Source organism: Mirounga leonina, unplaced genomic scaffold (assembly GCF_011800145.1).
Source record: "Mirounga leonina isolate KUSES-001 unplaced genomic scaffold, KU_Mleo_1.0 Mir_173, whole genome shotgun sequence".
Taxonomy (NCBI): Eukaryota; Metazoa; Chordata; class Mammalia; order Carnivora; family Phocidae; genus Mirounga; species Mirounga leonina.
The window spans coordinates 50499707-50512708 of record NW_023270447.1 but is presented as its reverse complement, the minus strand read 5'-3'; the positions used below and the strand labels follow the sequence as shown (position 1 = coordinate 50512708).

At 41.0% G+C, this 13002-nt stretch overlaps 1 protein-coding gene across 3 annotated transcripts in view; it reads right to left on the bottom strand.

The window, feature by feature from the left end:
- The window catches only part of USP24 (ubiquitin specific peptidase 24), a 134099-nt gene that overhangs the window by 56771 nt on the left and 64326 nt on the right, over window positions 1–13002 (bottom strand). For all 3 annotated transcript variants that reach the window (XM_035018465.1, XM_035018467.1, XM_035018466.1), the window contains 8 exons: window positions 12581–12696; window positions 9551–9617; window positions 9316–9426; window positions 8539–8637; window positions 8271–8444; window positions 3702–3787; window positions 3455–3548; window positions 2266–2421 (listed from right to left, as the gene is read on the bottom strand). In XM_035018465.1, the coding sequence (XP_034874356.1) occupies window positions 2266–2421; window positions 3455–3548; window positions 3702–3787; window positions 8271–8444; window positions 8539–8637; window positions 9316–9426; window positions 9551–9617; window positions 12581–12696 (903 nt within the window). The remainder of the gene's footprint in view (window positions 1–2265; window positions 2422–3454; window positions 3549–3701; window positions 3788–8270; window positions 8445–8538; window positions 8638–9315; window positions 9427–9550; window positions 9618–12580; window positions 12697–13002) is intronic.

The following is a 13002-nucleotide window of genomic DNA, read 5'->3' as shown; positions in this document are numbered from 1 at the left end:
TCTTAATTTCACCATGCATGCTGTTATGTATTTTACTTTACAGGTAAAGACTGAGACCCAAAAGGCTAAGTGACCTCAAACCCAGATGTGCCTCCCTCCTAAATCCATGCCCCTTTTATGGCACTGATATACGTACCTAAAGGAAAGTGTAACTAAAAATTCTAGTATGGCAGATAATTATTTCAAAGAAATAATCATCCTATAGTATGAGACTTAGTAACCAACTGCTTATTTGGTTGTTACGATTTAAAAATAAAAAAAAAATAAAATAAAGGAACCCACTGCCTCAGGTTCTCCAAGGTTTTAAAAATAGATATATTCAAGATCCTTTTTTATTCTAGAAAATCTGTTTCTATGAATCCATGGATTTTATGTGTGTAGACTTTTAGTGTGGGATTTCTTTTCCACAAATGTTTCCTTCCTGAAGTGCTCTTTGGGAAATAGGCTCATCAGCCTCAGGTTATGGGCACTGCTGGGAGGAAGGGAGCCCTCTGCTTTTCTAACCCTTCCTGTGAGTTGACAGCCACGTATGTACTCCCCATTCTCAACGGATAGCAATTTAGTGAAGGTGGAAGATTTCTTCAAAGCAATAGGTATTTGGAATAGCTACTTTGAAGCTTCCTAGTAGACAAACGTAAGTTGAAGACTAAAATGCAGAGAAATTACCCTTCCAGGGGTCAGTTAAAATAAGTACTTTTTTTTTTTTAAGATTTATTTACTTGAGAGAAAGAGATCAGGAGCAGGAGGGACAGAGGGAGAGAGACTCTCAAGCAGATTCCACACTGAGCACAGAGCCCAATGCAGGGCTCCATCTCACAACCCTGAGATCATGACCTGGGCCGAAACCAAGAGTCGGACGCTTAACTGACTGAGCCACCCAGGCGCCCCAAAATGAGTGCTTTTGAAAGTGTTCAGTTTTCCATATATTTTGTGCTGTCTAAAGCAAAAAAACAAAAAACAAAAACAAACTACCTCTCAAAGGAATTCCCAGTTAATCAAAAGTACTGAAATTGTGCTGGAGGTATTTTACTACTACTGTCCTTTGGCTCTAAGATAATGCAATCTAGGTAGCAGATGATAAGCCAGACTCACTGTTGGACCATTCTGCTTTTCTAGGTGCTCTCAAATGTGGGTGTTGAGGTTTATACCTTAACTTTTTTTAAGACAATCATTCAAAAGCAAATGACAAATCTTGCAGGTATTGCAAAATTTATAAGCTTAAACTGGCCAAAAATTTCTGGGCAATTTTCTGTCTTAGAGTATCATATACATATATTTTTAAATGCCCACATTAAATAAAGACATGCTTTCTTTTAAAAACATTTGCTAAATATTTTCTCCTTTTGAACCCAACACATTTCTTCACAAGAATGATTAAGGCTAATATGAAAGAGCACAGCTTGAACACACGAGCAACAAGTGATGCAGAAAAATGAATGAATATATTTACATACTCTAAATTAGACTGCCAGAGGAAATAAAACTTGGGCAAAGCAAAATCATTCAGGGCTTTATTTTCTCCAGACCTAAAATGGCAAGAAGGTCTAACCTCTCACCCTCCAAGAGCAGAGCGTTTCCCTCTCCTATTGCCCCGTTACTGCTCTGCTCTTAAGACTCAGAATATGCAGCCTCTCTTATGTCTTACTCAAGATTTTGGAGCAGATATCTTGTCTTTTCAACTCTCATCCTTTAACTACCACAATGACTTGCAGACATTAAACAGTGAATGTTTACTGAACTAAATCTACTAGTTTAAAGCTACTTTTTGGAAAGAGGGTAATAAAAATATTCTTTTGCTTAAATTCTTCCAGTTGCTTTTTTTTTAAAACCTTGAAATGATGATGTATTTTCTGACAAACTCTTCATAGCTTCATTATGACAACAAATTACAATTGTTTTTAAAAAAGTTAGGATGTATCTAATAACAAGAAGGCTGAAGATTACTACTGTATTGGACAGACTCGCTAAACTTCCAGAGGAAGATAATGGCATATTTTATTACATAAGGATTCCTCATTATTTATTTACAAGTTGTTTTGCGAGTATAACAGTGTGCATAGGTATAAAGTGAAAAAAACTGAGCCTTTTCTAAGGCCAAAAAACAACAAAATGGTTCAGTTTATATTCTGTTTTTTACTTTTTTTTGAAAACTTATTTTTTCACAGATCATCCAATAAAAATACTTATCTCCGACATCTAAAAGCATGAATGTGCAAACAAAAATGAATCTGTCCTGGTGAAATGAAAAGAAATGAGGCTTCTTACTTCTAAGTTATAGAGCACTCTGAAGGTGGACATTCCTGGAGCAAAGGATCGAAACAGACTTTCCAAAATTGAGCTGGCGCTTGGCTGATGTTGCTGCTTGGAGGACAGGGATGGAGACTTTGAGGACTGAGAACTCGTTTCAGACAGTAACGTCTTCTAAGGTTTTAAAGAATGAAAACAAAGGATGTATGTGTTAAAAGCACAAGTTAAGGAGAAACACACCTCAGTGTGCACTCTAATGTTCTTTTCCTCTTTAATATAATCGCACCAAAGGAATTTCCTACAAATTAACCTCAAGGACACATCACTTGGTAATTATTAACAAAACATCAAATTCCATCACACAAACTTTAAGTGCTCAACAGCATCCTGACCCTACAGGAACGTGTCTGAGAGTGTCTTCTAGGTAACACTAGCAAGGTCGTCTTTGTTTCCGTGTTTTAAAAATCTGTACTACTAAATACTGATAATTAAATTATGAACTTGTGGAAGTGGAAGCTTTGAACATGTTTTGAGCTAGTGCTAGTGATACATTTTGCAATTACATTAGTTTTGTTCTCCCTGCAAATACCTAAGCTGTGTATGACAAGACTATGAGCTGGTGTAAACTTCAACCCTGAAACATAAATTCGTACTGCAGTTCTAACAACTCTGTTCTACATGACTTTGTTCTGAGAACATAATTAAACAATATTATAGAGAGAATATAATTTTAATACATATGATAAAATTCTTGAGGAAAAACATTACAGAAATTAAGATGAACTTTAAATATCAACAGTGGAAAAAAATTAAATGATAATTATGCAAGCAACTCAAACACAGGCAACAATCACATTCAGAGAGGTGTCATGACAGAAGAAAAATGTCTCCACTGAATCAGCATTCGTCCAGAATCTGATCCTGGACGAGACACTTCATCTCTTTGGGCTTCAATATCTTAATCCAGACAAGAAGAACGTGGAAGTACATATTAAAGGCTCTTCTGGTTCTAAAATTTGATGTCATTATTGATTCTAGGTCTTTTAAAAGTCAACATGAAGTTCTGATTTCCATTTACAGCAAAGGTATTTTTTTAAAGAAGAACTGTTATAGGATAGCATAAGGCCTGAAAGTGATTTCAGGTTGTATCGCTACTGAATCATGGCATTAAAATTTCCATGCCACTTTAAGTCCAAGACACTCGTACCTTTCTTCCCAAGGAATCAAGCTGGTCCAGGGCTTCCTGAATGGCTGGGTCAGTGGGTATCAAGAGCAGCAGCTTTCGTACTCGTAGAGTTATCCTGAAATTTTGCAAACACAAATTTTTTCACATAAGCCGGTTTCAATACCAAAGTCATTTGTTCCTGACAAATGTAAAGTCAAGTCAAAATGGACTTGGTTCCCTAACCTTAGTAACTTCCTCCCCTTCAGGGCTCGTAAACATTTATATTTACCTTGGCTCCTCCAGATTGGCAAGCTGGTAAAGCATGTCAAACACATTACATACAAGTGCCATCACAACACCAGGGAGGGATTTCTCCTGAGGGAAAAAAGCAAAATATAAATACAAACTGACAAAAACATTTTCTCTTTTTCTCATCAAACATGCCAACAATAAAATTACTACTTCTGCAGGAGTGGCCGCCACAAAGCTTGAGGGGAGCTGTGTGCTCCCCTGCAGTACAGAGCAACACCTGGGACCAGACACTGGCAGGACCACATCCTTCTAGTGCCTATTACCTGGGCTCTCCCCTATCCACCTGCTGCTGAAGGGTTAAGGGGCCAAAAGGCAGGAAATGGAAGAGAAGTAAAATGGTGGGCAGGTATAATTAATAGAATGGAGAGTAGACACCGTTGAAAGCTGATCATAGCTCGTCAGGAGCAAACAAGGCAATGAGTGATTTAAAAGCAAAATGAAAGTAGTACATAGGTATATATATATATATATATATATATACACACACACACACAACAGGTAGAAGAGACTTAGGTGTGGTTAAAGTACTATTTTCTGGTTATAAAGATAAGAAACTAGAGTCACTGTAGAGTGTCACTATACAAGGGAACATTTTTAATAAATTTAGGATAAACAGGAGACGACTTGAAAATGTTAAGCCTGAAGATGCTATGTGCAGGCATACTGCGGATATTGTAGGTTCACGTCCAGACCACGGTGAGAGAGCAAATACTGCGAGAGTCAAAGGAATTCTTTGGTTTCTCAGTGCATATAAGTTTATACTACAGTCTATTAAGTGTACAGCAGCATTGTGTCTAAAAAACAACGTATATGTCTTAATTAAAAAGGACTTTATTGCTAAAGAATGCTAACCAACATCTGAGCTTTCAGGAAGTCTCGATCCTTCTGCTGGGGGAGGAGCCTGCCTCGATGGCGATGGCTGCCGACGGATGAGGGTGGCTGCGGCAATTCCTTAAAATAAGACCACACTGAAGTTGGCTGCATCGACTGAGTCTTCTTTTCACGAATGATTTCTCTGTAGCACGAGATGCTGTTTGATAGCATTTTACCCACAGAAGAACTTCTTTCAAAATTGGAGTCGTTCCTCTCAGGCCCTGCTGCTGCTTTATCACTAAGTTTCTGTGATATTGCAAATCCTTTGTTGTCTTTCCACCACCTTCATGGCATCTTCACCAGGAGTAGATTCCATCTCAAGAAACCACTTTCTTTGTTCATCCGTAGAAGCAACTCCGCACCCGCTCAAGTTTTACCCTGAGATGGCGGCCACACAGTACCCCCTGCAGGCTCCACTTCTAGATCTTTTGCTCCTTCCACCCCATCTGCAGTCACTTCCTCCCCTGAAGTCTGGAACCCCTTCTAAGTCGCCCATGAGAGTTAGAACCAGCCTCTTCCAAACTCCTGTTAATGTTACTATCCTGACCTCTTGTCATGAATCATGAATGTTCTTCTAGAATGGCGAATCCTTTCCAAAAGGTTTTCAATTTACTTTGCCCAGAGCCACCAGAAGAATCACTATCTATGGCGCTTACAGCCTTAGGAAATGTATTTCTTAAATAATACGTCTTGAAAGTCAAAATGACTCCTTGATCAACAGGCTGCAGAATGGATGCTGTGTTAGCAGTCATGAAAACATTTATCTCGTTCATCTCCATCAGAGCTCTTGGGTGACCAGATGTATTGTCAACGAGCAGTAACATTTTGAAAGGAATCTTTTTTTCTGAGTAGGTCTCAACAGGGGTCTTAAAATATTCAGTAAATTATGTTGTAAACAGATGTGTTATCATCCAGGCTTTCTTGTTCCGTTTACAGAGCACAGAAAGTATAAATTTAGCGTAATTCTTGAGAGTCCTGGGGTTTTATGAATAGTAAATGAGCACTGGCTTCAACTTAAAGTCACGAGCTGCATTAGCCCCTCACAAGAGAGTCAGTCTGTCCTTTGAGGCTTTGAAGCCAGGCACGGACTTCTCCTCTCTAGCTATGGAAGTCCTAGATGGCATCTTCTTCAATAGAAGGCTGTTCCGTCTACACTGAAAATCTGTTGTTTAGTGTAGTCACCGTCATGAGTGATCTGAGCCAGAGCTTCCGGATCACCTGCTGCAGCATCTACACCCAGGTGACTGCTTCACCTTGGTACTTCCACGTTATGGAGGCGGCTTCTTTCCCTAAACCTCACGAACCCACCTCTGCTGCTTCCAACTTTCCTTCTGCAGCCTCCTCACCTCTCTCAGCCTTCACAGAGTAGAGGAGAGCGAGGACCTTGCTCTGGGTCAGGCTTTGGCTGAAGAGGATATGGTGGCTGGTTTGCTCTTCTATCCAGACCACTCACACTTTCTCCATCTCAGCAGTAAGGCTGGCTGACTTTCTTATCATTCATGTGTTCACTGGAGTAGCACTTTCAATTTCCTCCGAGAACTCTTCCTTTGCTTTCACAACTTGGCTAAATGTTTGGTGCAAGAGGCTTCCCTTTCAGCCTAACTCAGCTTTTGACATGCCTTCCTGATGAAGCTTAATCATTCCTAGTTTTTGATTTAAAGTGAGATGTACAGCTCTTCCTCTCACCTGAACGCCCAGGGGCCATTACAGGTTTACTAACTAATTTCAGTATTGTTGTGTCTCAGGGAATAAGGGACCCAAGGAGAGGGAGAGAGATGTGGGAACAGCTGGTTGTGGAGCAGTCAGAACACACACAACATTTATTAAGTTTGCTGTCCTATATGGGCATGGTTTGTGATGCCCCAAAATAATTACAATAGTAACATCACTGATCACTGACCATAGATCATCATGACAAATATAATAATGAAAAAGTTTAAAATACTGTGAGAAGTACCAAAGTGTGACACAGAGACACAAAGTCAGCAAATGCTGTTGGAAAAATGGCACCAGCAGCCTTGCTTGGTACAGAGTTGGGCACCAACCTTCAATTTGTAAAAAACACACCATCTGCAAAATGCAATGAGTGAAGGCATGCTTGTACATTGTTTCTGCTGTTGATTAACTGTTATAATACTACTCTGAGTGGGATCTTCCTTAAATTCTTTTTTTTTTTTAAATATTTTACTTATTCATTTGATAGAGACACAGTGAGAGCAGGAACACAAGCAGGGGGAGTGGGAGAGGGAGAAGCAAGCAGGCTTCCCGCCGAGCAGGGAGCCCGATGCTGGGCTCGATCCCAGGACCCTGGGATCATGACCTGAGCCAAAGGCAGACGCTCAACAACTGAGCCACCTAGGCGCCCCCTTCCTTAAATTCTTACTATTATATAAGTGTAGTCACTTAAAAAAAAAGAAAAAACCCATTACACTAATACTAGCCCCGAGGAGTTCTTGAGATCTATAGTAAGTTTATGGTAAGTTAGGAAAAAAACACAGTACACAAACATCTTCTATTTGGAATTAAAGCAATATATATAACTATGAAAAAAACCTCATGTGCTATTTGAATACCTTTACATGAGGTCTGGTGTGGTCTTCCTCTCTAGACTGTAAAAGCAAAGAAGCAGAACCAGCAGAATCAGTTCTGTACTCTGGTAACCAAGCTCTGTCCTGACACAGAGGGTACCAAATAAATGGGTGGATTCATGAAATGACTGGACAAATACTGATTACCTATTATGTTCTAGGCACTCTTTTAGGTGCTGGGGATACAACAATGAGCAAAACAGGCAGAAGCCTGCTCTCATGGAGTTTATATCTCATCAGGGACAGAGATACATTAAATAAGATAAAACATATAATATGTTAAAGTAAGTCAAGAAAGGAAATACGAAGGGCAGGGATGGGGTTAAAAATTTAAATAAGATTGCCAAAGAAGGCTCACTAAGAAGGCAATACTTGAGCGAGAGCTGAAGAACGTGAGAGAGGACCACCAGGATACTGGGGAAGAACGTTCCAGACACAGGGAAGTGCAAGAGCACAGACTGTACTAAGTCTGAGGACCAACATGGAGGCCGGTACAGCAGGGGCGGTGGGACCGAGGGAGGTTGCGGGAGGTGATCTCAGAGAAGTGCCATGAGGGTTCAGGAGATCAGCCCTGTAGGGTAGACTCGGGCTCCTCCTCTAATTAGATGAAGCCACAGAAGGGTCTGCACACCATGTGACTGCGGTTTAAGAAGAGCCCTGGCTGCTGGGCGCCGCACAGCGAAGAGGCTGAGGGGTGTAAGGGCAGAGCCGAGAGAGCCCACAGGCGCTGCCGAAACACTTCAGGTGAGGCAGGACAGCTGCCTGGACCCATGCGGAAGCCACGGAGGCAGACAAGAGTAGCTAGATTCTAGATGCATTTTAAAGGCAGAGTCAAGGATCTGCTTGGCCTCGCTTGGCTCTCCCCTTCCTCTCTGGCTCCTCTGTCGTCGGCCCCGCTGGGTCTTCTTCACCCTCAATCTCTACACAAAGGAGTCCCCTGGCTGTCTCCACTTGTTCCCTCATGAGGAACCTCATCAGTCAGGACGGGTCGGACAGAAAAGGACCCAGTCAGCCAAGCCTATATGGGCCGAAGGCACAAGCACGAAGATTAAGTTCTGACTTGTCAGCGGACCGTCACCCCGTACCTGCTCCATGGCGTACGAGGAGCTGAAGACCCCACTGCCGCTGCTGCTGGAGCTGGTTGAGGAGTCGGCGGAGCTCCCGGATGGGGTCCCACTGCCCGAAGTCTTCACTGTGAGGATCTGTTCATCAGAAAAGCCCAGCTGGTGGAGGAGCTTTTGATCTTTATTCACCGTCAGCTGCAAAAAGCGGTTTCTTAATTACCGAGAGGGAAAGGAGGACGGAGGTGTGGACGTCAGGCTGAAGGGCCGCCAACGGTTGGAGCAGACCTACCAGACTATCGTTGGTAAAAATCTGTATGTTGTCCACAGGCGAGCACAACTGCTTGGCTATCTTCCACCGCACGCTCCCTATGGTCTCATTACTGTGGGCCTGCACGATAAAAGCAAACATCACTGTGAGGAGGGACCAGGTACCAGGCGCTGTTCCAGAAGCCGGGAACAACAGCAGAGACCCCACAGACAAGACTCCCCGCCTGGGAGGCTCCCCTTCTGTAGTAATTCAATGTCCACTTTCCTGCCCCCATCCTTGCCATCTCGCGGGCATCAAATCTCAAGTCCTTCTGCGCGGGGTTGCCACGCTCTCCCGTTCTCTCTGTGCTCCACCACCAGCTACCCTGCCTGTCACCGAACAAGCCACGCAAGCCCCACGGCAGGGCCTCTGTCCCTGCCGCTCCCTTCGCTTGGAATGTTCTTCCCCAGAAACGGCTTGCTGTCACTTCATTCCATCTTTGCTCAAATGTCACCACCACTTCCCTGCCCATCTTTTTATGACATTTCACATACATGCATCACTCTACCAAATCATCCAGCTTTATTCTTACTCATTCTTTAGAACACTCATCACCACCTGATGTTCTATCATGTGCTCACTTATGGGCCTGCTTCTACCCCATTACTTCCCTTTCACTGCAGGTGTTTAGTCTGGATTTGTTGACCAAACAGCTTGGAGAATAGTCGCTCACACAGCTATCCCAACCCACAGTGCTCTCGCAAAACTAAAAGTAATAAGACAATACGAGAACGGCTCCAGGGCTCAACGTAAACCTACCTCTACAGTGAAGGTATCTTTGGTAGACTCATACGTAACATTAAGAGTTAAAAGATGTCCATGAAATGAGGCACCATGAGGTAGAATAGTTCGTGGAACAGAGTAAAAATCCTTGAAAAAGATATAAGTCAAACAAGTCAGATGCACAGCATCACTGAAACATCTCAGAAATACACACTGAACACAACCAGTCTAATGATACGATGATAAAGTGACTTTAAAAAGAGAGGCTTACCTCTATAGTGATCACATAGCGTTCAGCCAGAAGCAGCAATCTCTCGATTATTACAAGTTTAGTGGATCTACGGATTAAAAAAAATTTTTTTGGAACATATTTGAAATGAATTGCTTGATTCCAGTCTGCTTCACCAAAACCACACAGCTAGCACTCACTGGTCAAAGGCTGAAATTTGCAGACTAAACTTCCCCTGCACCCGGGGCGGGGGGGGAGGGGGGGGCGGTGGCTCAACCAGCTCACAGCTGGAACGCACCCAAAGAATCAGGGAGGACAAGCATCTCCGGGTGTCCTCTCCTGTCCTGTCCTTTCCTCTCTTTGTAAACAGCTGTTCTGTAGAGAGAGGACCTGGGTCTCCAGGTCTATTTGTCCATCAATCCACCAAGAGTGAACTATCAGTAATTTTGAGTCTCATAATCTTACAACTAAAATATGCCACATAATTTGGTAAACACATGGACTCTCTCTCACCAAGTTCTGAACTGCCTGAAAACCAGGAGACAAATGCAAACCAGTAAGTCTACCACAAATAACACTTGCTGTTTTAATGAGTCTGAGAATGAGGAAGAAGTGAAGGACAAACAATTGTTTATCTGGTTTAAATGAACATCCCATATAGGTAAAACATACAAGCATAAGAATTTATTATCTAACCACCGGTTTTCAAAGTACTTAAGAAATCAACACGCATCAGGAGACAACCATCTCAAGAACAGGCAACATATAGCCAGGAAGTGTGGAGCTCTAGCACACCTGAAAATGGGACCTGAGGTCCCTTTTGGTCTGACTTAGGGAATATTACTATTATCTGAATTCATAGGACTCCGACTCCAACATTCAGCAGCTTATACATTCACAGCTCCATATTTTATGAAAGAGAACATTACATGTGTTAACATCAAGAGATGAAAATCCAAGTGCCCTTAATTTAAACATGTGCTATTCCAGAAAGTCTAGGCATTTCAAATAGGGACATTTCTAAATCTGAAAAAAGATACTACCATTTTCTAACAATTGGTCTGGTTTGCTGATTAGCAATATTGGAAATTTCACTTTAAAAAGAGTTCGTTAAACACATTCTAATAGTTTGTTAAATACATTTAAACAGAGTTCTAAATCCTTTCAGGCTATGGGCAAGACTAGAATATGATATTGAGATAGAAAATCTTTAGGAAATATCTAAGTGCTAATAATAAGTGAATGATTGAGTGAACTTAATTATGCCTCAATAATGAATTAAATCACAGACAGCACTGCAGAACATGGTGTAGATGAGAGAATAACTCAATTACGGTCACTGAGAAGTTCTCTTAAAACCAGTGAAATAGGATCAACTACAGTGTCCTGGTTCAAATGCAATTTTGAAATTATATATTCCTATTAACAGTGTTCAGAGTTTATAACAAGAATAGTTAAAAACTATCCTGTAGTTTTGCTCTGTAGTCATACAAACATGAACTGATTCAGAATAAAAATCACTTATAAAAAGAGAAAAACAAAAAACACACTTATTTAAAGACGTTGCAGTTTGGAAATCCCGATCCAATAGTTCATCAATGCATTTCTACTCTGGTTTGTCAGACAAATGAATCATTAAGGACCTAGGCAGAGATGGACCACATCTTACAAACATGTAATCGGGAATTCTCAATACATATTCTCAATGAAAGCCTATATGAAATACACTTCCATCAATATGGGAATGCAAAGCTCATGTTAGTGTTCTTATGAGCTGAATACTCTGTAATCACTTATTACCATTTTAACCATTTTTTGTAAGATTTTAAAGGAATCTCCACACCCAATGTGGGGTTCGAAATTACAACCCCAAGATCAAGAGTTGCATCCTCTACTGACTGAGCCAGCCAGGCATCCCACTTTCTGGCATTTTAAAAAGAGCACCAAGAGGGTTGAGTTTTATTGGCATCTCTCATGTTAATAAAATATCACTACCCAGTACTCAACTCCTTTAAAAAAAAAAAAAGATGAAGAATGTAAGGATATATTGTTTTGATTCCTTTCCTAAAGAAAGGCTTTAAAAAGAAAAAAGAACTGTAAATAAAAATAAATAACAAATACACACATAAAGACATTCCAAGAGTGTAAAGAGACAATCTGAGCACCCATCACTAGAGCGCAGTAAAGTAAGCCTTGTTCTGAGCACCTGACAAGGTTTCCTGGACACCACTGGTTTGGGGCTGCTAAGAATGAAGGGCTTATAAAACCTCACAGGAGCATTTGAGTTCCTTCAGTCTAACGTTTCTGAATATTCATCTACGTTCCTCACCATATCAAACAACTATAGCAAATACTGAACTCAGATTTCACTGATAGTATCTGAAAACACTGAAACACTGGAAACACGGCAATGTGATAAGACGTCAGTCAGTCAGTTCAAAGTTGGAATTTGGTGATAGAATTCTTATTAAAAATTATTTTGAAAAATAATTTTAAGTAAATAATGTTTTAACTCTGATAATATTATAACACACAATTTTAATTAACCATCATCTTCCATTTCATTTTGCTTATGCTGTTAATGCCCTGATTTGGGCACAAGGAGAAAAGTTATGTCTACATAAGTAGAAAAAATTGCTCTTTGTACAATGAATATATCTGTAGTCTGTTGCAAAGAGTAGGTTACTCCTGTTACACAGAGTCAAAGTAAAATTATTTAAAGACAAAAAAAAAAAAAGTAACAAAACAACAGAAGTTGACCACTAGGCAGAGGGGAGGGGCAGAGCAATACGTGGGTGGTGGTGATGATGACCTACGGATCTTCAGGGAAAAACATACAGATTTGGGGAAGTATGATGTGGTCATACAATTTCTTAGGATATGACTATTTGCAAAAATTACGACATAAAAGGAAGAAATCCACAATTGAGACATCTCCAAAAAAAGCAGCCGGTTTTTTATTTTTTCAAACTGATACATACATACATATATATACACACACACACATATATATATACAGACATATATATTCCTGCATCAGGCGAGGATGTGCCATAATTTCGTCACTCTTACCTATAAGGAGACTGAACTGATGTTGCTACGGTTGGCATAGCAGTTGCTGTAAGCATTTTTGTGGCTCTGGTCACAGCATGCGTCAGAGTGGGGCCACCAAGTGCTGAACTGGCTGCCTATGAAACAGGAAACAATCATTCTCTATCAGGGTTTCTCAAACCTTGGTCCTACTGCTATTTTGGGCTGGAAACTTTTTGTTGGAGGGCTTTCCTGGGCTTTGCAGGATGTTTGGCAACATCTCTGACCTCCAGTCACTACCCACCTACCACTAGGTACCAGGGGGACCTCTCTGGCTGTGACAACCAAAAAGGTCTCCAGACACTGCCAAATGATCTCTGAGAGGCAAAAGAACCTCTAGCTGAGAACTACTGTTCTACATATGTTAAAACTTGAATGGTACACCTCATTTAAGGTATTTGAAT